At 41.9% G+C, this 26,260-nt stretch overlaps 1 protein-coding gene across 12 annotated transcripts in view; it reads right to left on the reverse strand.

The window, feature by feature from the left end:
* Positions 1-26,260, reverse strand: part of IQSEC1 (IQ motif and Sec7 domain ArfGEF 1) — a 322,136-nt gene that overhangs the window by 172,331 nt on the left and 123,545 nt on the right. For 8 of the 12 annotated variants that reach the window (XM_065074858.1, XM_065074856.1, XM_065074860.1 and 5 more), the window contains exon 3: positions 5,070-5,156. The exons of 3 other annotated variants lie outside the window; for them this stretch is intronic. In XM_065074858.1, the coding sequence (XP_064930930.1) occupies positions 5,070-5,156 (87 nt within the window). Of the gene's footprint in view, positions 1-5,069; positions 5,157-14,117; positions 14,524-26,260 lie in introns of those variants that run through there. One more of the 12 variants, XM_065074871.1, reaches the window with a different exon arrangement.

Genomic DNA, 26,260 nt, shown 5'->3' on the forward strand with positions numbered 1-26,260 from the left:
AAGACTTTCTATTCCCAAGCATGGGCACTGTTCTACGTTCAATGTTCCTGTGTGGAGCCATTCCCAGAACAACTTTTGCTGTCCCCCAGCACACAGCAGCCTGAAGAGGTGACAGCTACAGCAGCATCAGGACTACAGGGCATTAAAATCAAACCAAAACCCCCTCTGGTTTCAGCAGAGTAGGAAGGCTTCTCAGGGGTGGGCTGCAGAGCTGTCCTCAGACTGGAACCAGACAAGCTGACAACTCTCAGGTGCACAGAAGTGCATGTGTGTGTTACCAGTATAAGGCATCCGGTACCTACACAAGTAGGCTGAATCACAGAATCCCAGAGTGTCAGGGGTTGGAAGGGCCCTGGAAAGCTCATCCAGTGCAATCCCCCCATGGAGCAGGAACACCCAGATGAGGTTACACAGGAAGGTGTCCAGGCGGGTTGGAATGTCTGCACAGAAGGAGACTCCACAACCTCCCTGGGCAGCCTGGGCCAGGCTCTGCCACCCTCACCAGGAACAAGTTTCTTCTCATATTCAAGTGGAACCTCCTGTGTTCCAGTTTGCACCCATTGCCCCTTGTCCTGTCACTGGTTGTCACCAGAAGAGCCTGGCTCCATCCTCCTGACACTCCCCCTTTCCATATTGATCCCCAGGAATGAGTCCCCCCTCAGTCTCCTCTTGTCCAGCTCCAGAGCCCCAGCTCCCTCAGCCTTTCCTCACACGGGAGATGCTCCACTCCCTTCAGCATCTTGGTGGCTGCGCTGGACTCTCTCCAGCAGTTCCCTGTCCTGCTGGAACTGAGGGGCCACAACTGGACACAATATTCCAGGTGTGGTCTCCCCAGGGCAGAGCAGAGGGGCAGGAGAACCTCTCTGACCTACTGATCATCCCCTTCTAACCCACCCCAGGTACCATTGGCCTTGGTACTAACTGAAGTTTGTTTACACAGATATGTTTAGAAAATGCTGGGAAGACACTCTTCTTCAAACAAGAAACACGATTGAATTTCCTTTCCCTCAATGCCATTTGAGCTCGGGCTTTGCTCTGCACATACTCCAGCGGCTCGGCCACTGAGATCTCACAGCTCATCTCTGGCAGGAGCCTCAGCAGCTCCAAGAAAAGCCTCGGTGGCTGCAGGCCCTTTGCAGCTCTCCCAGGCTAACCGTGGCTCCTTTATTTTGCCCTTCACACCAGATACAAAACCTGTATTCAAATCGTCACTAACAAATACAGAGCACCTCATGGAGTTTGCAGCTTCAAACTCCAGTATGTTGTTCTTAAGGCTCTGCTTTTGGGAGGCAGGAAGAGAAAGGGAGTCAAAGAAACCAAGCTACAGATATTACTGATTTTATTATTTTTTAAAAAAATTTCCAAGCAAAAATAAATCAAAAAAAGCAATCCCAGGAGGCATGTGGGTAACTGGAACACAGACAAATAACGAGCTGGAAGTACGTTATATGTTTAGGCTTCCTAAGACTTTTCTTATGCAAGATAACTTCTATTATTTCTGTCTATTTTGAACGTTGTAAAATGAGCAAGCAAGGGATTACTGCAATAGCTGCAGTTATTAAAAATGCATTATTTCCCTATTAACAATTCAAAACAGATGCCAAAGATCATCTTGACTAGAAATAAAACTGCTGGAGTGAATAAAACATCCAGCAATTAGCTAGCAGCAAATCAGAGATGCTCCAAATTTCACTGCCGTGCATTCGTTAATTGCTTCTTTCAGAGCAAATTTAATTTTTAATTCTGGGCTACAAAATTAATCCCACTGCATATTTTCTAAATAAAGCCTCAAAACTGAAGTTAGAGTGAAGCATCCATTTCTGTTAGTTTTGTTTTTAGTGATTTCTATTTATAAATTGATATATGAGAAGACTAAACCCTAAATTTAATACTATTAAATCTATGTGGAAATTTAAAGCCCAATCATGTTAGAGTTTTAGTAGCTCACTGTCATTCAGAGCAATACGATTCCCCTATACAGGTAATTTACAAAAACAGGTGCGTAATTTGTATAATACTTGACTGAGAGATTGCAGATGTAGCGATGTCAAATTGTAGCCCTTAGTGTGGATACACCACCTTCAGCAATGTAACTCATGGGTAAAGCAAACAAATTCCTGGGAGGAGGAAGACTGTAACAGCCTGGCTGTACCACACCACCACATCTGTAACGTGCTGCCTGGGACAGCATTAACATCACAATATAATTTGAAGGTAAATTCTACAGAACAAACTCGCAGCTCTTCTTTCCTTCCCAAGGACAGAGGGCATCAGGATCACAGGATAACCTGTGTTGGAGGGGACTTCTGCAGATATCTATAGTCCAATCCCAACTCAAAGCAGGGTGACCACCATCAGGTTGCTCAGGGCTGTGTCCAGCTGCACACAGAGATCCCACCTCCTCTCCTGGCCTCTGCTCCAGTGTTCAACTACATTCATAGTGAAATTCCCCTCTCTCCCCCATGGTTTATCCAATCAGAATTTTCCTTTCTGGTTTGTTGCCTCTTCACAGAATCCCAGAGTGTCAGGGGTGGGAAGGGCCCTGGAAAGCTCATCCAGTGCAATTCCCCCATGGAGCAGGAACACCCAGATGAGGTTACACAGGAAGGTGTCCAGGCGGGTTGGAATGTCTGCACAGAAGGAGACTCCACAACCCCCCTGGGCAGCCTGGGCCAGGCTCTGCCACCCTCACCAGGAACAAGTTTCTTCTCATCTTTCAGTGGAACCTCCTGTGTTCCAGTTTGTACCCATTGCCCCTTGTCCTATCACTGGTTGTCACCAAGAAGAGCCTGGCTCCATCCTCCTGACACTCCCCCTTTCCATATTGATCCCCAGGAATGAGTCACCCCTCAGTGTCCTCTTGTCCAGCTCCAGAGCCCCAGCTCCCTCAGCCTTTCCTCACACGGGAGATGCTCCACTCCCTTCAGCATCTTGGTGGCTGTGCTGGACTCTCTCCAGCAGTTCCCTGTCCTGCTGGAACTGAGGCCCAGAACAGGACACAATATTCCAGGTGTGGTCTCCCCAGGGCAGAGTAGAGGGGCAGGAGAACCTCTCTCTTGTCCTATCCTCTCCTAGAAGGGCTGGTTGCACCTTTTCCGTACTCTCCTGTTAAGGAGTTGAAGACAGCACCAGCCTTGAGACTTCTCCCAGCATCTCCTCACTTGTCAGTGCACTGGCCCCAGACACCACGCTGGCCCGTTTCTGGGCTTGCTCCAGTATCCTAATGCCCTTCAAACAGCCAGGTGCCCAAGAGGAGCTTCCACGGGTGGTGACAGGATGGGACATTCCTCCCTCAGCCCCACTGGCCGCTCTCGCTTGGCCGCCTGTGCCACAGACCACTCGGCTGGCTCTTTAACACCTTCTGCAAAAGCTCATCTTACACCCAGGTAACTTGTGCATTGGGCTGGGAGGAGGAAAGAGGAGAACAAGGACACATCTAATCCCTGACCTCCCTTATCTAATCACTCATAATAAACCAGGGGGCTGGCACAGATCACGTGTTGCTGAACCATGAGAGGTAAAGCACATCACTGCTCCTGGCAGCTGGCCCCGACCTGCTGGTTGCTCCGTCCTTCTCTGATGAATCACTGGCAGTGCCTGGATCTCCACTGGGCTATGACTATATATGTATGCCCTGCTGGGGAGTTTGAGACCTAAACATCCTGGAGGGCAAATGAGGTCAATAATGGGTTCCTTCACACACTCCAATCCTTAAACAAAAGGCTGAAGGTCTTAGGGCATATGTTTGGCCATTATCCAAGTCTGTATGTTGGCTTAACACATTAGCGCTCTAAAAATTGTACATGCTTCACGGATCCCTGCCAAACGTAGGGCATTTGGTTTTCTACTGTACAAAGACAGAAAGACAAAAAAAAAAAAAGCCAGGGGAATTTAGGATTTTTTAAGCCCAAAGTTAAAAAGCCAGTGGGGAATGTACTAGTGTTCAGGCCTGGCTCCTCACTGAAGGAACACTAAGCTGTCCTACAACTTGACCACGGATTCACTACCACCAAATAAAACTGAGCTCTGATGGAGAAAAAACCCAAACATACAAACAGATGCTGCAATGTAAAACAACGGGATGAAACCAAACATGCGTGATTAGAGAAAACTAAGAGATGAAAGATTCAAATCAGAAATATGTTTATGCATTTACAGATTTAGGATTCATTGTTTGTTTTTGTCTTTCCTTATTACCAGTGCAAAGTGATTTGATTTTTCAGCACCAGACTTGAATGTTTTATTATTAATATTATTCATGAGCTGGCAATTGTCACTAAGTTAATCAGCAATAGTAAAAGTAAAAATTAAAGACAATTTTTTCATGACATGCACAATTTCTTAACAATTTTGACATTTCTAATTATTTAGATTAGCTGTCCTTTAATGCTTCCACAAAATTACTTAAAATAAACATTGACAGTTAATTGTACTAAGATGCATAATTACTGCTCTCGAGTATTTGATCAAAGAGAACTTGGAAAACACATAGTAAAGACATCTATGTTAAATAAAGCATTATTTGCTAGAAGACACATATATATATATATTTTAATATATATTCAAGGCACACGGTTTGGCATCAAGGGCCTGCATCTGTTGCAAAATCCCTGCGTCCCATTGAAATCACAAGGCAGTGCTGAGCCTTGTGCAGGTCGGTGCCTTTCAGCGTGGCTGTGCCACCACACCTGGCTTACCTCACATCTGGCCTGAATTAGCCAGCATTAAAAACAAGTGTTGTGCAGGACAACATCAATATCCTACAGAAATTAGATCAACATTTCAATATGTTCGTTAGGTGAGAACTAAACCTACAACCAGCTTCTTCCTGCCTTTCGGAGTCTGAGGGATGTGCCTCTTAAAGCACATGAAACTCATTGCACTGTGTAATTCAAGAGTACCTGAGAGAAGTGAACAGAACTACCCTATGAGATGGTAAAATGTTTGATATGATTTTCTAATATTTTTTTCCTTTTAAAACTTAAACTATCATCCCTTTCCTCATGTCAAATGGCACCATGAGATGTCTGTTCAGCAATAAGAAGTGGGTGGACCATATCTACTCTTACCTGTACTCTGAGTGTGTGGCAGGGACAGCTAGCTGGGTATGGTACAATGGAGCTGGACAGCAAAACTGGTGCAGAGTATTTAAAGACCTACGACACAAGGAAAAACACAAAGTCAAAACACCGAGTGTTTAGAAAGGGGCTTTGGAGGGAAAAGCAGGTGCTAATAGGAATATTTGAAACTCAGGGTAACTGTGAATGAAATTTGATGTCCGGCTGTCAATTCTGAATCCCAGGAAATAAGGAGGGAAATAGTCCCATGGCTTAATATACACATCAAGGATGACGGTGATGAACTGTTGCAATGAAGACTCAAAGTTTTGTTGAAAAATTAAGATAAAATGCCAATTTTAGACTTTGTTTTTGCCTTGCCATGCGGAACAGAAGTAAAAGCTAAACATTGAGGGTTAAAATTTCTATGGAAATGAAGCTTCAGACTTGTGTTACTCTGCACCAGTCAAGCTGTTTCTTTGTCAATGGCATTACAAATACAGTGCTTAAACATGAGGAGGAATAATGTGATGAATATGGACATAAACTTTCTTCAGGCCCAGCAATTACAAACATACTGTAATATGCCACTTATACATTTGAAAGACCCAAGTTTCACCCAGGTTTTAAACAATATTCTGTGTGATAAAAATTTAATTGCTGTCATTTGTTCAAAGCATGGAAAAAGAAAAAGAAATATATTTACAACACAAAAAGATGTTCTGCATCACAAATCATTACGTTTGAGTTGCAAAACAAGACAAGGTACTGCATCTGAAGTAAAGCTTAGAAAATCTTTAAGCAACACATAGTCCACTTCTCAGCTTTTTTGATGTTTGTGCCAGGAAACATTGAACAATGTGTAGCACATTAAGTCCTCCATGATAAAACCACCTAACCGCATTTCTTAAGACACGACGTTCTTCTAGGAAATCATAAATAAATAAGTAACATCAATATTTCCTAGCTCTCCCGGTGTGCCAACATAGAAGTAGCCACTCCATTGGAAAGCCTCATTGAACTTTTCAGCATGTAAAGAATTAAATAGAATGTGTGTATGTGTACGTACATGCACCTTTCTCCCCCTGCCCCTTTTGCTTGGCACCTTGACAAATGTTTCAGAAGGTTGGTTTTGATTCTTCTGCATCCCTGAGGCTTAAAGTGAATCCTGTGAGGTCACTTGCTTATAAGATCAAACAGAGTAGTTAGGCAAAAGAAAAGAGTCTTTGTTCAGAAAGGAGTCAGTTACTAAGCCTTTTCAAAAAGAACAAGGTCAGCCTGTTCTGATTTCTGTTGCCAACAGTGTGTCAGCAGCCGCGTGGCCAAGATGAGCTGGATTTTCTGTTTAAAGGCAGCGACTGATGGTAAGTCCTGTAAAGTACTTGAGCTTTTGGAAGCAGAAGTGCACTGCAATTCAGTCACGAGGCAGATTGCCACCACGGGCCATACCCTGCTAACACCCTGCACCGCACCATTAGTAACGGGGGACACCTTTAAACCACTTGGGAAGATGACCAGAACAATTCCAAACAAAGACAGACAATGCTACTGAAAACATTGATGGAACAGGGTAGAACACACCAAAGCTGTATTTTCTGACAAGAAAAACATAGGATATTCACACAAGTTGCTCCCCGCAGTTCCCAGACCCACATTGTAAGTGTGCATTGCTCCGCAGGCTCGCACTGGGTAGGGAAAGCGATCACACTGATGAAATCACTGCTTCCTGCTTTGTGAATACCTCATTTTTTTTCAATAGAAGCAAAAGGAGGAAATTAGTATGATGGTGTCCCAGATTCTCTTCCCACCACCCTTTTTTTCCATACAAATCTCTGTTCTCATGTATAGTTCTTCTTTCTTCAGAGAATAAACCAGTAAATGTATGAAAGAATCTGTCTGGATTCCATTCTGCTCAACCAAGCATTTTGAACAGAGCTTGCTCCTGGCTATTCCAAAAAGAACCTTCCCACCAGGCTGCAGAAATCTGTCCTACTCTGACTTTCCTAGGTTCCAGAAAAACCTACACAATAAGGAGAAAGTCTTCCCTAGAATCTCAGCTTGCTCACCTGCAGCTAAGGTCAATACTCACCTATCGCACAAGTCTGGTTAGGAGCGCAACTGCTTTGAGTTGCTTTTTGTAGGTGCAGTATAAATGCAAAAGTCCAGTCACCTTGATTGCAAATGGGAAGTGCCAAAGGTTTGGCAAGCAGTAACTACTCCGTTACTCGGAGTACTACTCGGTGCAGGTATGGAGCAGACGACAATGTTAAACTGCAGACTTGTAATTAAGTTACCATATGTCATTGCTGTTGTCCAAAAGAACATCTCAGATGTCAAAGACATACATTCAATATGTAAGGTTAGATGTCAGCCATTTCTTAGGGTATTCAGGGATAGGCTCTTTGTCCAGCTACTCACAGAAACAAACATGAGGTTTGGACTCTGCTCCAAATTTTGCAATGCGGGGATATCTTGCCCCAGTCGTTTGGTTCCTCTGGATCACACTGACTGATGCTCCAACTGATGCTCCATCAGATGAGGCCCAGGCTTTACAGCCTCTGTCATAGTACACTAATTTTGCCCAAAGCAAATCCACCTTCTTCTTGTGCAATCCAATATTCATATGTAGCGTTTTGTGCCTTCAATGATCTGCTAAAACAGTACTTCCATTCATTTACTCCTCTGGAACGTATCGGAAAAAGCTGAACATTCAAACACCTTTTTTTATTGACCTCTTCCACCAACACTATATAGCTACATTTTTCCATCTGCCTTCAATACAAGTTTGCATTTAAAACAGAGTTGTTTTGCTCAGTTGTAACACCTAAAGACGTCAGGAGAAATACATTTAAATGAGTTGGAGGAGAAGTAATCACTTCCCCGATTCACAGTATCATAGATACTTAGTCCTATTAAGTTTAGTTTCTACATCTCTAATCTGTGGCCTTCAAAAGACACAACACAAATTATTAAATTGATTGTCCTGTGTTTTGGCTGGGATAGAGTTCATTTTCTTCCCAGTAACTGGTACAGTGCTGTATTTTGGCTTTAGAACAAGAATAATGTTGATAACACACTGATATTTTAGCTGTTGCTGAGCAATGTTTACACCAAGTCAAGGACTTTTCAGCTTCCTACCCTGCCCTGCAGTGAGAAGGTTGGGGGGGCACAAGAAGCTGGGAGGGGACCCAGCCAGGCCAGCTGACCCCCTGACCGAAGCGATGTTCTATACCATACCATGTCATGTTCCATATACAAACTTGGGAGAAGCTGGCCAGGGGCATGACTGCTGCTCAGGGACAGGTTGGTGAGCCCTGTGCACCACTTGTATCTTCTATTATTATTACTATTTTATCTTCTTTTTCTGTCCTATTAAACTGTCTTTATCTCAGCCCATGAGTTTTAGGTGTTTCCTGTGTGGCGTTCAGCTGCCTGCTGGGTTCAACCACCAGACTGACCTATGTTCTTCTGGTAGGTTCAGTTTCTGAACCATCGCTGCAACACCCCAGTGGCCACGGAAGCTTTGCCATTCCCTGCTTTCAGGCCAAGTTTCTTCCAGCTCTCCCCAGGTACTCAGAGACAGGGAACCACTTCTCCATTTTTAAAGAAAGTTCTTTTAAGAGTTGTCAGACAGTAAAAACAGAACCAAAAAACCCCTTGAAATCACATCCTCCCCTCCAGATACCAGTGTAACAAGAAAAATCCAGCTACAAAGTGAGTACGCAGACCCACACTAGGTTCCACTGCTCTGCTCACTTCTGTATAAATTCTATTACGTTTGCCATTAGAAACGGTTCAATTTAACAACACTTTTGTATCCATCAGCAAACAGAAATGACCATTCTTTTCATTCTTTCACTCTTGCTTAGAGGTACAAATAAAAAAACAAACAAACACACAAAAAAAACAACAGATTACTGATCCCCACATAAAGCTATAACTGTATTTTCATTTTCTCTTACATTCACCAACAAGCCTCCCAAACTCAGTAGACCATTTTCTCAATATTGGTTTTAAAACAACCTGGGAGAAGAGAATAGCAAGCTATTCACTTGGAATGCCTTTGGCGTGAAGAGCTGTGCTCTTGCTGTTTCCCAAAGCCCTGTTCTTGGGCTGGTTGGCACCATCCTGTCCCCTGTCCCCTGTCTCTGTGCCACCATCAAGCAGCGCAACATGAGAGCCTGGGGAAGCTTGTCCTCCCAACTCTGAACAGTACACAATATGATAGCCAAGCCGTTTTTATTTCACTACTGTTCAAGCATATGTAAATCTGTGAGTAGGTAGACAACATTATTATATCATCACTGTCTTCAAACTTCTTTCTAAATAGATCTTCAGCTTTCAAACAGAAGGCTGTTGTGTCACGGATACCTAGTAAAAGTGTCTCGGTACAGATGCACAGCTGGAAAAAATGTTGTCTTTTTATAAACTTAATGATGTGGCTGATGACAGGACTCTACCAGGTACGACTGTTCTTTTTAAGTGCTGCATTTTTCTACAGCCATATGACTTCATAGAGTATTCCTTTCTGCGCATGAAACAACAATCTGTTCACCTCCATCTGCCAGTATTCTTCCCTTTCCCCTGGTACATTTTTCCAAGAGGTGCTGTGTTCCAACAAGTACGTGCAAGCACTAGGAAGAATTTACACCAGCACAGGCTCCTAGACTGCCTCAGGCACTCTGGTGCTAGTTAACACATCTCCTTTTTAAAATTAGCTGCTAAATAGCAGAAGTGGTAGACAAGCTGATCTCCTATATAAGCCCATGCACTTCAATGTCATCTGAAGTAGCTGAGAAATATTCACTTGTTTGGATTCCTGCCCGCAAGCAAATAGAATGAATACTTCAACTTCCCAACATTTTATCCTGAAGAAGAATAACATCTTTTCACAAGTTGAAAAATGTCCTTTCTTGCATCAATCCAGAGTTATGGCTACAGCTGAGATTGGAAATGACTATAGTTAAAAACTAGTAAGTTCTGTCCTCTTCTTGTTTAATAAATGTAACCATTTCCATAACGAGAAACAAATTTTAAATATAATCAAACTGATCTCCAAATACGTGACTAACAATAAAAGTCGTTACACAGACTCGTATCAACTCCAGCTGAAAGTCTGTATATTAACATATTTATGAAGAAGCTAGAAATGCTTTCAGAATCAACACACTGACTGTGCCCACAAGACAAGTTGCTTTTTGGAACACGCCCAGCAAACAGCCCATAGCTTTATACGGCAACTCATAAAACCTCCACATAGTCCAGCTTGGGCTGCAGTTGCCCGTGCACACGTCCACTAAGAGGTGATTTAGAAGATGAGCCATTCACACTCACAAGGACAAATTCCTACTGTTTTGACAACAAATATATTCTTTCCACTACTCAGATCTTCACGCAAACTACACAGGACAGTGTGATTTTAGCTTTTGAAGTAGCACTGATACTTTTTTCTTGTTAAAAAATTGTATTCATCTACTATGTCCAGCAGTGCAGAGCCAAAGTGTGTAAAGGAGAGACTGTGGTGGCATAGAGCAAACACGATGTTTTTTTCATGGTGTTCTTATTAATCACAGCAGGTACTTTTGTTGAATGGCAACTACACAAAATTAAATGCTGTTACCGCTCTTACGGTTGCACGCGTAACAAAACTTACAGTTCACAGGCACTTGGCAGAGATCATCACACACTCTAAAAAACTAAAACTAATACCTTTATTCCCATCATTTCCTTTCAACAAGATGGATTTCTGTACACCAGATCACAGGAAGGTAACAAGAAAGCTCATGGCAAGTAAACACCAATATAATTACCTTGTACCATAGTCCGAAAGTCAGGAAACTGCCCAGATCTCATACGGCAGCACAACATTTGCTCTAGACCTGCTGTGCTGGCTTCTCCCTCCTTCCCTTTCTGTCCCCCCTCCCACGCAGCAAACAAATAGCCTACTTTAAAAGCATTACAGGACAGCAGGTTTTCTTCATACAAATTAGAGATAGTTTCACCAGATTATCAAGGATGATCAATGAAGGCTGCAGTCCTAAGAAAGTAGCACGTGTGCTAGAGTACAGACCTCTGAATTTTGCTCAAGAAGACATAAAAATGATTGAATATCAGCATTTTTACATGTTGCAGTAGAAATGCAACCTGCTAGGTTCTTGTTTTGACTAATACTACCCAACTCAAGCATCCACAGCTGGATTTTTCAAAAGAATGACTAGATACGCTTTCACTGACCTCCCTCCACCAAAAGGGCATGAAAATCATTACCGCCTCTTGGGAGAAATAACGGCTGTACCATCCCAGCATACTAAACGAGAAACAGCAGTTCTTTTTGTCCACTCCTAGAGCACAATGCCTATTAACATTCCAGATAATCATGATCATCAGCTTTTGGGGTTTCACAAAAATGAAGTACTAGCCTCTAGAAATAGGCAAGAGGTGATTCTTTTGCATCCCGGCCAACGCAGTTTGTAGGCAGCCTCCAATACCAGATTAGCTGTAACTAGGGTGAATTTAATTAAGATTGTTACTACGTAGACACTTATAATTAGGAACATTTATTTCCCTTTTGATTAAGTCTTACTACAAACCCATCAATTCTGAAGGGTGATGTACCATAATTTACAGTGCGCATAAAATGTTCTTCTATCTGCTGTGCTTACAAGGCACTCTCCAAATCTGTAGGAAAATCCCACACAGTCCAACACCAGACATAAAGAAGAGCAGAGAGACATCAATAGAAGAACAAAATATTTTCGATTAAATCAGAAAACTGATAGATTCACTGCATCTTTTCTGTATTTCCCACGTCATTAAATGAGCTCCCAGAATTTCCCAAGAAACTACAACTCATATTACAAAATACAGCCACATTGGTAATTTCACACAGCAACAATCATAGTAAAGCCAAGTCTAAACAGCGACATCTATACATACTGGATTTGAAGCTCAAGCAAGAGGAAAAAGTGATGTCCAAAGAATGAAATTACACAGATGTAGCATAAGAGATTTACAGCAAGGCAAATCCTGTTATTTAAAACAATGCTACAACAACTACGTTCTATTCAGTGCAGCATCTGCAAAAAAATGCTTTTGCTAATCCTAGTTGTTTGACATGGTTTAGCTTTTTAGAACAGCAATCCAGCTTTTTACATTTTATTTAAGGTGTAAAAAAGATCTATTTCATTTTTTAAAAGGCAAAAGTCCTTAGCATATAAATTACTAGAACATTGACAGATTTACAGTAATTAACTTTTCATCTCAAAACTTAGTCATGCATTAAAGAGCTGCTGTATTTAACTGTTTAGTATACATTTTCAGTATTAAGAGCAGACCAGTTTCAAACAACATGAAGATTTTGTATATGTATGCTCTAGAGAGCTAGTTCTAAAAAAGCCCCCGGGCTTACATTTTCCTCCTTCTCAACTGTCAGCATCAACTTTCTTAAATAGGAGTCAAAATAAGGAATTCCAGGAGAAGTCCCAGTTCATGTCTCGTTTTCTGCAGCAATGTGCTGAGGTGGGTAGAAGACATGAAACATGTGAGCAGCAACAGGGGAAGATACGGTACGAGGTGGTTCTATAAATAAGACCGCAACATCAGTCTAACCTACGGCAATTAAATATTCTTTAACAGCACATGATAAGCACTATGAGAAATTCTGTCCCCTGCTGAGACTTACAAAATCCCCAAATCCCAGAACACAAATTAAAATGGAGACTATCACAAACACGACTACCTGCCCCTTGCATAAACACATTATAAAGCTGATCCACGTATACATGGAAGGCTATGACCTCTTTTCCAAGTTCACTTTTCTTACTTCAACTCCCTGTGTCCAGTTCCAAGTTAATTTTGATTTTAAACCACTTCAACATAACAGTTCACACCATCACCATAAAACAAAAGGTTAATTCAATAATCTTTCAATATTAATTGTGAGTAGTTTAATCTTGAATGGTTGAACTTACTATGTCTGCATGTGGACCGGACTACTGAACATAAAGCAGATTCACTCAAATTAGGACCCTCATAGGCACTATTAAAATAACTGGAAAAGGCTACAGATGACAATTGCATCTGCTTAATGTATAATCCTCTGGCAAATGCAAAAAGCAGAGTTCAGAAATGCAAACAGCAGGAACAGCCATTTGAAAGGCCTGGGTCGGGAGTGAAGCAGCGGTGGCAGCGAGGGCGGGTGGCAGAGCCAGCTGAGCTGCACCCCTGACCGTTTTCTTCTGGTTTTCCTCTGAAGTGGAACGAGAAAGCGCATGGAAAGGTCATGCGCAACCGCTAGAATTCAGCCGAATAAAACCACCCAGCGTGGTTTCCATCCATACGGCGATGCTGACACAACAAACACTATGCAAACTTTAGCATTTGTCCTTCATCTGGCTACAAGTAGATGAGCACTCAGCCCCTGTGCCAAATGTGACAGCTCATGCGGAGAGCTGCTGCACTGCATTAAATGAATGAAAAATTCAACTCCTCCTGCGCTGACTCTGATGTTTGAGAAACTGTTCATGTAAATAATCAGAAATTAATGCATCTTTAGGTTTTGATAAAACATGCATACAATAACAAACCCCACAGCAACATTGTGCCTTATTGATGTTATATTGCTGAAGATTGCAGACCATATCCTTGTATTAGTACCTATGTATTTAAGAGGCAGATTACATTTAATATGACAAAGCATTAAAACAAAATGGAAGAGAGATTCTTGACTCATCATAGACAGATTTCCTAGCATCCTGCATTACTTCTTGTATGCAAACTGTTTCGGTTTTGCTTTTGTTCTCCTGCCCTCCCCACAACTGCTAAACATAGGCTTATTCACTTCATTAGGTTAATTTTTTAAATACCCATATATAAAAATACAATCACGATCTGGTGCATTTCTAATATACAGATCATTCATCTGCCAAAAAGGTAACACCCTAAAAATGGTTCATGGAAAGAAACCTACCAAACAATAAACTGATCACTACTCCCACTTCTGGAATCCTCAACACAGATATCAGAGATGTGACGACAGATGAAGAAGGAAAAGGTACTCACAAATAACACCTTCTGCAAGCCATCCTTCAATGTGCTGTGGATTTGGTATTTATATTTTCTTTCAGGCAATCTGAGGTAGAAAAGCTCTTTCTTAAGGAAAAAAAGAAATCACATTCACAGCTTTTGCATGTTCATTCACGATCAGCCACGGTGAAACATCACAGATAAGTAAGCTCGTGATGTAACCAGCATCAACACCGCATCAGATAAACCCAAAGGCTCTACGGGGTTATATTTTGCAAAGCCAAAAGGTTTTTCCCAGAGAGGAGGTTTAGCAAGAATAAACCAGCCACAGTGTTTTCACATTCCTGGTGGGTCTGCTTTCTGTTCCAGAAAAAGGTCCCAAATCTGTATTTATTATTAAACTTCAGCACCAAGAAAAAACCAATATGCTTTCTCATTTGATATTTAGACTGAAATATAAAAGCACCAAATGTTGCATTTTCGAATGCACCATCTCTGTACGAACACTGTAGTACAGTCCAAACCAAGAAAAGGCCATTGGTCCTTTTATCTCCATGGTAACAGCAGCATCTGTGAAGACAAGCCGTATTCCCTCTTCACTGCACAGTCAATTTATAGTCACATACTATGACATAAACTGATAAGACAGCAAAGCTAATCAGCAGCTAGGAGAAACAAGAACCAAAGTACGAGATTAAGCTCTTGCTCAAGAGAATGTTACTCTGTATATTGTATTTCTGCTGTGAAAATTACAAAATGAATAACCAGATCAAGCTGTTCCTTTGAGCTGATCCAGGCTGGGAATTTGCAAACTTCCCAATTTAGCTAACAAGGACATTTGCTGAGTATTTTGGAGAATCAGTTTCTTGTGTAAATCTCCCGTTCTACACTATTCAATGGGGAGACAACATTTTCTTTGCAAAAAAATACTGAAGCACTATTACTTAAATATTTCTCTTTTCCCTTCAAAAGACTTGCCATCCTCAATAGCAACAGCCGAGTGAGAAGTTCCACAACTCTACAAACTACTGTCCTCCCACCTCTCCCCATTTACCACCATCAGTGGTGCAAATATTCCAGCAGCATCACGATTGAGCACGAACAGTCTGTGTCTCCAGGGAAATGACCACAGGTACAGGCCTGATGAGTCACCTAAACCTGCATTTCTTTTATTCCTGTCCACAGCAGTCCTTTGAAAAACAAAACAAACAACCAAACAACGACCACACCACAACAATTTGCTTTTTTCCTGCCCTCCCCCCCTCCTTGCCCCAGTCCAATGCTCAGCACTCAGGTTATCGAGACAGTCAAGCTTCCTCCCTTGCTTCATCAATCAACACAATAACCATCTGCTTACATTATGAAATGAAACATATACCAGAACACACTGATGAGAGCAGCTCATTGCCATGCGCAAGTGACCAGCTCATAGCTGTTTCGTGGCCAGGTGCAATATTTCCAGAATAAGAGAGAGCAGGTGGTCGGCCAAATGCTACCTATCATGGCATTGCCTGGGAAGTTCTCCAGGCTAAGGAGAAGCATGAACTGCCAAAAATGCTGCTAAATAATGTACATTCACAAAAACAAACAAAAATGGTAAGGTAGGAGTTCTTCTGATGATGCTTGGTCCAAACTGATTTGCATACAACTATCTTTTGTGTCAAAACACCCTCAGGTGCTCCCTTTTGGTCGCTCATCTGCCTCAAGCTGAATTGTTACACACAAGTTCCTGCTACACTGGAAACCAATTAAAGAATTTAATCTAGCAGCCGTGCACTGAGGTTTGCCTGCTCAGCTTCACCTTCCATCCTGACAAAAGTAAAATAGATGATAATTTGTAGAATTGTCAGGGTAGCCACAGCCCTGGAATAGCATCACTACATGTTAGTGCTACAGCAGCGCAATAGGAAAAACCACAGCTAGTGGGGAAAGAAAAGCCCTAAAATTCTCAATTCCCCCACATCATCGGCCTGTAATGCTTGGATACTGCACCAACAGGTACTTAACAAGTATGCACTTCATAGAAGCTACATTTGTCTAAACATAAAATTGATGTGGTGCTGCCCCAGGCAGCACAAAAGGAGTGAACGACACAGAATCTGGCATAATGTGGCAGTTCCTACGTAGCTTTGTTTATCTAGCTCACCAAACCTTCACCATGAGCTTGAGCCTGTAACTTCAACTCACATGGGCTCAGAGCATCATCAGGGCCCTTAGCAAAACAACACCATTCCATAACGAAGGCCTGATTTGAAGCATCCATACCTTGAAACACACATCAACAACACTGCAAGACATTAATATGATTACTTGGTATCTGCTAACTTGGCAAGTTAAATATCTTTCCCACAAATTAAGATAATTGACAAAGATACAGATTTAAGACAAGTGGGTTTTCTATCGCACTGGACAGGCTGAAGGTACCTTCCCTTGCTCCAGAGCAGCTTTATAAGGATTCAAACACTGCCTCATTTTTAGCAGGTATCAAATACAAAGCACTGAAGAAACAGTACAATTTTAAAAGGTGCTTACGTATAGTGAAATTGCACATCACAGCCAAAACCCTCTAATAGCATCACGCAGATACCTGCCTGCTAAGAAAATAAAACTGTTCCATAAAGAGCCCCATAAAACAGCTTTCCAACACACTGTAAAGTCAAGCAGCTCGATCATCACTGGTCTTTGAGGCAGAGAATATATAAACTGTCTCGTCAGCTTGGTTTGATACTTCTGGGTTTAAACCCAGTTTCTACAGGTACCTGGCACTGAAGCACACAAGTTGAATGAAAAGTGAAGAACAAGTTACACAGGTATTCAGAAAGGTGCTCTCTGCATGATAATTGCTCCAGATCAAGGAGGAAACACTCCGGTCAGGTAACTTCGTTTATTAGACCTGTGAAACAGTTAATCATTTAAGCTATTTTTTGAAAAGTCCAGTTTTGATGAATACAAAAAAAAGACTAACAAGTGAAATCCATAAGCAAAAGCAAATTGCACAGGACAGATGCATTATCTAGAGTCCAGCCACGTTAATGCTGCAGAAAGGCTCTCAGGTGCTGCGTGCAGGTGTAACTCGGTAACCGCCCAGGTTCAGAGCTGATGCCCACGGCTTCTTCACTTGCCTTTCCTACAACAGTTCTAGTATCAAACATACCCAAAAGCAGCAATACAGCAGCCATTTCTTCATACAGGAAAGATGCATTAGAAATTTAACAGCTATTCCTCTCTAGGCTGTAATGAAAGCCATTGAAACTGTAAATTTTGACAGAATAATAGTAATGAAGCTTTTGTAGTGCGTAGCATTTTTTCATGGTTTTGGTACAAGTTTGCAGTTTGGTTCTAGTTTTTGTATGATGTGTCCAGATACAGCGATAACTGGAAAAAAAAAAAACAACACACTATCTGGCTCTAAATTCATCTGAGCCCTTAGGGTTTTATTCGAGATTATAGACTTTCACAGTTTGTGTTCCACCATGCGCTCAGACTGCCTTCTGAGCCAACATATCTTTAGTTCACTGTCTTCCTCAGTTCTCCCCTAAAACAATACGAAGTTGGCCTGATGAGTAAGCACAGGATAAAGTCTGCCCACACTTGTACCTTAGCAGAACGAATTAATGTGTTTTACAATTGATTGAATACCACAAAGTGAAAAGTTAGTAACTACACAGGCTATTTAGCCATGGCTTTACCTTGGAAGAAAGCCTTTCCTTCATAAGGAAAATATAGTAAGTAGGACAGAACTGGGAACATGAGGGGTGCAGCTTTCCCGGGCATTACAAAGTCTGCTCAGCAAGATACCAGCACAATCTGGTTCTCAATGCCACTGCGTGCAAAGACATTATCCCAAGGAGTTTGCACTCTAGAGGTATTAAATACCAAGACTCTGACCCAACTGAAATGATTGGGAAGAACTCTCATGGGCTTCAGCAGGGGCAGCTTATCACAACAAGCTTTTGGTTCTACTCAGTCCTACCAACACCAATAACCTGCAAACACCAATAACCTGCACAGCCAGTGAACTGTTTCCAAAATCCATTTTTCTCTGCTGAGATCTGTTCCTTCAATTACTGCAAGGAATAAGCAGGTCACCGGAGCAGTATCAAACAATATCACATCGGACAGCTTCTGCGGGATCATCTGCACCACAGCTGACACTTACTTACAGATCAAACCCACTCTCTGCTACTTGCTGGCTCATTGATTTTAAATGAAGGCCTGAATTTACCTGGAATGTTTCGGGGTATGCTTTAATATGTCTGTCTTTAAAAATATAAGTACCAAGTGGCTTGGTGACAGTTACATGTACAGGGGTGGGGGGCAAAGCTGACAGCCGTGATGTTTATATGAGCAACTGGCAATCTGAGAAAACACAAAGGTTGTTTTTATAGGAAAACACCAGCCACGGGAACCATCCCCATGGCCAAACACCAGCCATGGGGGTCCAGCGCTCTTCTGTTAAACAGGATGCGTTCTCAAAGTAGCGGTGGAAAAAGGCGGTTGTTACTCATTACTTGATATACATTTGGTTGAGCCGAATTTCCTTCGCAATACTAATTCTATCCTTTTATACTCTGAGCTTAATATACAGATGCATTTATCTATTTTATCTTATATACTCTCTATTTACCATCAATCTAGTTACAAGCAGTTATTTAACCCAACACTTTTCCCTGCTGGCGTTTGCCGCTCTGCTTCAGAGGCAAGTGGAAGATACTTCACCAAATGGAGCCTCAGCGGAACATCAGTTCAGGAGCTGCTGAATTCATTTGCTGGCTCTCATGACAATAAAACAAGTGTTAACTGTTACCGGCAGCAGAACCAGGTTCTGGGAAAATCTGTATGTTATCACTCACAATAAATTCTTTTTCTACTTGTAGACTATTCAAATGTCTTGTTTTCTGCTCAGCAACTTAAACCTTAAGAAACTGCTTCCTTTTAAGTTACGCTTAAGAACTCTGCTAAAATAAGGCTCTAAATAACTATGTATACCTCCTCCCACTCTGCAAAACAACTTCTTTCAAAAGAAAGTCTACAAAACCAAGACATCTATCCTTCCCAAATCAAATAATTTTGCAAGCCTTCAGTCAGTCCTAACAGATACTTCCACTTAGAACACACTGTATTAAATTGAGCAACTTAAACCCCTTTATTAAGACAACCTTATTTGACTACAGACACATATATATGGTGAGTAGCTCTCGGTACCCTTATTTTCCATCCCCTTTTTGGAATCTCTGTTTCGTGCCAGTTTTGCCCCATTCCTTGCACTGCATGTGACTCTGGAAACAGAATGACCTCTTCAAAGCAACCCAAACTCTCACTTAACAAACTGGTATATTTTAAATGTAAGCATTATAACAGCAAGTTCTCTAGGCACTTAGTATGCCCACAAAAGATGGTAAACACATTATATATGTTACTTGCTGTACTTTTTTTCCTTCTTGCCTTTCCAAGGATTTTGTTTGTTTGCTTTAAAGAAAAGCAGAATACGCTCAATACCTGATTTTCCCTGCATATATACACACCTTCAATACATTTTCATTTCAACTATAGGATTGTAATTCTTTCACTGCAGCAAATACAATGAAGGGTGAGAGAACTCGTGTGCCATGGGAAAAACCAGGTGAATCACTAATATCCTCCCCTCACATGCAACGTTAGCAGAATAGAACTTTCCTTTGCACAAAACACAGCAGAAGCTGTCTGTGGCGGTTGTTTTTGTGATGTGTGTGTGCTTTGTGGTGTATTTTGGGTTTTGTTTGTTTGGTGTTGGTTGACCTTCCCAATTCTGTGCCTGCTTCAGTCCCCACATAAAGCACTTTACAGTAGGCTCAGACAACCCTATGGGTCGAGTTGCTTTCTTAATCAAGATGCACATATGGCTTGTTAGGGGAGCTATTTTCCCTGCAATATCTAGGACGAGGCACAATCCTTAACGAGGTAAGAAAGCTTAATTGTATTCCCTCCATGAGCTACAGTCCAGTACAGGTACTTCCAGCTCAAGGTTGCTCACAACATCGAATGATTTCTGCTAAAGAGCAGGAGGATCTGAAAATTAAATACTAATTAGCCAGAAACGTTTCAGAAGAGCTGCAGTTCACAGCATCTGTGCTGCTTATGTCCACTGGTAACAAACACAATGACGCTTGAACTACAAAGCAAAAGATGCATTAAAAGCTACAAAAGCTTAAAAAATCTCAGTGACTACTTGCCCCACTAAAACAACTCCTTGTCTGCATATTTTCCATTGGAACATTTCATTTTGGAAGTGAAATCTATAGAAATATTAGCATGGTGCTGCTGACAACAGTTCCGATCAGTTTGGAAACTGCATCCCAAGTTTTCAGGTAATCCAACCGCATTGGCAAAAAACTGTGATGAAGAAATTCGTATAGAGATAGGCTGTACTCGACTCTGTTACCTGCTATTGCTTTTATAGCCAAATAAGAGATGCATGCACTCTGAACACCGGGTACAAAATCCCTTAGTCTTCATATGAGACGCTCAAGTCAGTTTATTCAGGTAACATTGCTATTTTAAATAATTATCCATTATCCTCATCTAACAGCTGAAGACAAAGGTTTCGAAATATCCAGACGAACCACGACATACAGATTCACAACTAGTACTTATCATTCCAGCACAGGCCTCTAAGGGATAAACATTTAAGCCAATAAGTAGCACTGTTGGTTTTGTGGCGTGGTTTTCTTTGGTTGGTTTGGGTGTTTTAACACATCTTTTAACATCATTATACATTCAATTATCAGAAACTCCATGGTCTCTGGCAGAGAAATAACAACTGAGTAATTATTTTTAAGAGCTAAAGACTACCCCATAGTAAATATTTATGTGATAAATTAGTAACAAAAAATCATCCTGCAAAATCAAACCACTAAAATTCCATTAAGCGGCCTTTTGTACCATCCTACAGGCTTGATTACTCCCAGAACACAGAATATGAGATTAATGTTAGGTTTAGATGCAAAATTATCTGAACAGCTTCAAACTACCCCACAGCCTTTGGACCACATGAGCAGAATAGCACTTAAATAACATAATGGACGTCTATTACTTTCAGTTCGAACTGTAAAGAATTAGAATGGTTTGCTGACTTTTTTTTGTATCATTCTGCAGCTTTGGCCACATGCTGCTAGTTGTCTTCTGCTTCCCCATCTATCTTTTTATGTTGTATATATTCTTGAAGCACATTGCAAGAAGTGCTACATCAATTGAGGGCTTTTCTGATTTTTCAGCAAGAACAGATTCTCTTCCAAATAGCAGACTTAAACTCTGCTTGATTGCCCGTAATTAGACACAATTATTACCCCAAGTGAGAATTCTTGGGACGAGAAGACAAACCAGCCATCCCCAGTCTTTTCACAGCTGTGCATCCCAGCTAAAATTACCGCTTTAAAACTGAAACAAAGCATCGCAAGCAATTTTTGCAAGAACTGCAAACTTCAAGATTTTACTTGAGATTAAGTTTCCGATTTTGTCTCGTCTCTTCGTTATGAAGAAGAAAACTTGGGAGCCTGCAAACTGCTTGGAACCGTCCTCTGTAACTGTGGAAATATTTACCCCAGGGTCTTCCCTGGACAATAAATACACTACCTGTTCTAAACTTAAAAGACCTCAAATAGGTTATGAACGGAGAACAAAGATACAAGAAAGTCTATAAAGTTACAGGCTTGAGTGTGATTAAACAACACACAAAATGCACAGGAAGAATCCAAGACGGAACCATTTCAGCCCTGCAAAACATGGGGAGTGGCAGGAACACCTGAACCCAGCCCAGGAGCAGCTGCGGCCAAGAACCAAGTGCAGCACTTTGGCCCCAGTCCCTCTCCTGGGCTTCCCAAGACCAGTCACAGCCCCTGTCCTCTTTCAGAAAATACTCCACTGCTCATGAAGCACATTATAATAGATATTTGGAAAGCAATTATGTTTCTTCAAAATTGGGATACGCTTTTAATTGCTAGTTTTAATTTGACATATTTATTGCCTTATTAATTATATAATATAAGTACAACTTATTTGTTCACATTCATTCGTTTATCATTTGGATGACGAAGCTGAAAATGCAAAAGCCAGGAAGAATTCTGCCGCATGCACCTTTGAGAATGTGGGGATGATACATATACAATAGCAAGTCAGTATCAGCAGCACAATGAATACTAACGAGCTGGATGTAATTAATGCCTGCAGATCTTCCGCTCTCTAAGTAAAGCTGTATCTGTCATCAGAAGATGTTTTACAAACATTAGCAAAGTAATGGGCAATGTAGTACATCATGTGAGAAGAGATAAAAGAAAGAAGTGCCTGTCTATAGCTCAGGGTATCACAATTCACTGGATACCACACGTGCTTTTATTCTTCAATACATATTTCTGACCTACCCCAGAATTATTAAGCCATTTACCCAACAATTAACTAACCCAGGGCACCTTGTCAGAAAAGTATTCAACTGGGCTACAAATAAATGGTAAAAGTTCAGAGGTATTTCCTACATCCTTCATTCATATTAATCATGCATTTTATTCCTAGATTTAACCTCTGTTGACTTCAGCTGCTATTCAATGGATCCTGTATAACACAACGACATTAGCATTATTTGTTTAATCATTTCTACATAAAAATAAACTGGCATTTCATTATTATTTCTTAGCATTCGTTTACTGCGAAGGCGTTTTGAATATTTTGTCCTTAATTGTTTTCATAAAAATCCAGCTTAATAAGCATTTTAGAGGAAGGAAAAATTGCAAATTAATGGTAATTTAATTATTTTGGCAACTAGAGCCGTGGCAAATTTCACAATAAGGGCCTTAGACTCAATTTTAGTGACAAGACTAGTTAGAATATTTACCCCAGAATTATTAGCTAGATGCTCAGTGAATCAATGATATCAATTAAACAGACAAGATTGAAGACAACTTATATCAATATACTAATAAAAACTCCAATGCCACCTCTCTCCCCAGGGTCAATACAACCCAAAATCCAGCTGGGTATTTCCTGGATGCATTGCTCACTGAAGCGTTAAGTTATTGCAGTTCCAACGTGCATTTGATTCACATTCACTACAAGCTTACAGAAGAACCTGAGGAGCTACTACGGCAATCCCAGCAGAGCTGGGGAGTCCTGGGTGCTTGTGGCTGCGGTGACCCCGCTCCCCAGGAACGCCAATTACTGCAATCAAGCTGCTTTTGGGAAACCACGGGGGGGAATTTGCAAAGCAAGAACAGAGCTGCACCATCAGCTTTGTTGGGGTATTTTTTTACCCTCCTCTTTCTCATCAGCTTTAATACCGCTATATGACTGCTACATAGCTCATCCCAACGTCGCCATCAGGACCTGGTTTCCTATGCCAGAAGTGATACATTATCCTCGACATCTCTAAGTCATGCATTTTATTTATTAGTCTTCAAAATTTCTTTCCAGCTTAGAGGACTGTCAAAGGGATTTTTTAAAAACAGTCAGTAGTTTTGGGAATGTGAATGTGCACACCAGTTTGATGCTGTTTGGTGATGGAGTGTCCATCAACCGAATGATATCAAATAAGAACATTGCATTGAAGTGATTGATGCTGAAGAAATGGAGAAAGAGAGCAGTTCATTGCAAGCCTACACTTGAAGTTATAACTTACAGAAGGAGAGCAATGCATCATCCAAAGGGGATTTCTTGAAAGAAAAGGCCCATCAATATACAGCATGCATACAGAACCAACACAACAGGCAATACAACTTCTAGAGAAACCACTCATAAAAAAGCATCCATAATATTCCCATCTGCTATCTGCAGGGGAAGTAAGGGGCTCAGCGATTTCAAACGCGTACAGCTTCATAGCTGCATCTGCAGAATCACGGCAGATTTAGGACAGGAACTTTGTGACAGTTTTAAGACAATGGAAGTTTAAAAAATCCACTTCAGGGCGTCATGTATTGCCCTAAATATTCAAAAGCAGCAATATTGAGAGTACTTATTGTTCCTTACATTCTCATTTGAGATGAGTCAAGATTAACGCAAGAATACAAATGCTTCAAAGCATGCTTTATTCAGAGGCCTGAATAACAAACTCACAATACTCTGACGTGAAATAGCAATCAAAACACCATTTCCCCACAAGGAAATCCCACAGCCCAGCAACACCCACCAAACCAGCCTTCCTCCTTTTCCTCAGCATGGCCTTTTCTGCTTAACATATGCCCAAACTTCGCACAGCAGAGAACGAATTTAGTACTTCTAAAGGGAGTGAAAGACGACTAAAGCTAATACCTAATATAGGATCTCAAACCAAAAGGCCAGCAGGTCTCTAAACTTCCTTTCCACAAGTGTTTCACTCCTACATATATATATATATTAGTTTTACTAACAGCTTTTTGGCTACAAGTCATGTCAAATTATAGAGAACTGTAGGCACTGGTAACTGTTTCAATATTCTGGTTTTTCCTCGCTATAACAACACTCCGATGTAGGATTCCTTTTACTACCCTTTTTGGTCTTCCACAACTTCTGTTCATTTTCATAATGCAAAACGTGATTTGGACAAAGTAACTAGTAAACTACAACTCCCAGCAGCACCTTGAAGCATGATTTGTTTTTCCACTACAACTCTTCAGTTTAAGTTAAGCTTAGCTCTAAAAAGCATGCAGGTCTCAGAAGCACAGAGTAGCGTCCAAAACACTTTCAGAGAAAAAAAAAAAAATCCCAAACAGGCATTTTCCTTGGTTGGCTGGTTTTTGTGCTGTGTACGCTGGTTCTCTGGTGCTTCCAATATAGCTACAGGCAGGGATGAGATACTATTTTCGTTGGTGAATTAAGAGCAAACAAAAAACCACACAGAATCCCAGAATGTCAGGGATGAGAAAGGACTTGGAAAGCTCATCCAGTGCAATCCCCCCATGGAGCAGGAACACCCAGATGAGGTTACACAGGAAGGTGTCCAGGCGGGTTGGAATGTCTGCACAGAAGGAGACTCCACAACCCCCTGGGCAGCCTGGGCCAGGCTCTGCCACCCTCACCCCCAACAAGTTTCTTCTCATATTCAAGTGGAACCTCCTGTGTTCCAGTTTGTACCCATTGCCCCTTGTCCTGTCACTGGTTGGCACCAGAAGAGCCTGGCTCCATCCTCCTGACACTCCCCCTTTCCATATTGATCCCCATGAATGAGTCCCCCCTCAGTCTCCTCTTGTCCAGCTCCAGAGCCCCAGCTCCCTCAGCCTTTCCTCACACGGGAGATGCTCCACTCCCTTCAGCATCTTGGTGGCTGCGCTGGACTCTCTCCAGCAGTTCCCTGTCCTGCTGGAGCTGAGGGGCCACAACTGGACACAATATTCCAGATGTGGTCTCACCAGGGCAGAGCAGAGGGGCAGGAGAACCTCTCTGACCTACTGACCACCCCCTTCTAACCCACCCCAGGTACCATTGGCTTCCTGGCCACAGGGGCCCAGTCCTGGCTCATGGTCACCCTGCTGTCCCCAGGAGCCCGAGATCCCTTTGCCCTACACTGCTCTCTAACAGGTGATTCCCCAACTTATACTGTTCCTGCCCAGATTCAAGACTCTACACTTGACCTTGTTCTATTTCATTGAATTTTTCCCTGCCCAGCTCCCCAGCCTGTCCAGGCCGCTGGATGGCAGCACAGCTTCCAGTGTCAGCCACTCCCCCCAGTTCTGTATTATCAGCAACTATTAACTATCCATCCTCTCAAGGTTCTTCTGCGAAAACCTTCACAAATAAAACACTCGCACGTATGGAGTTCAGAGTATAAAAGAGAGCTGTATTCCAGTTTGCACACAGCACATTCATTTCCTCACAAGGACCACAGAACACATCCTTGTAGATGCTCAAGTACCATTTGGCAGCGGTTCCCGCTGGCCGGGGCTGGCGCGGCAGAGGCGGCGGATGGAGCAGCTGCTCGCCCGCAGCCGCGGGACCCGCGCCAGCTTCTGCTCCAGAGCTGGAAACCGGCCACGGGCCGCACGCGCCCGCTCGGGACCCGCTCCAGCCGCTCCCCGTGACCTTGGGAACGCAGTACCAGAGCTGAGCTCCACTGGGAGAATCCTAAAAACATCTACACAGTTGGGTTTTTTTGAAGACGTAATTTAGTGCATCTCATTTTTATTCATATTTGAAGCTGCGTAGCGTTCTTCAGTTATAAATATTAAAAGCAGATTTTGAAG

This window comes from Columba livia, chromosome 10 (assembly GCF_036013475.1).
Source record: "Columba livia isolate bColLiv1 breed racing homer chromosome 10, bColLiv1.pat.W.v2, whole genome shotgun sequence".
In the NCBI taxonomy this organism is placed as follows: domain Eukaryota; kingdom Metazoa; phylum Chordata; class Aves; order Columbiformes; family Columbidae; genus Columba; species Columba livia.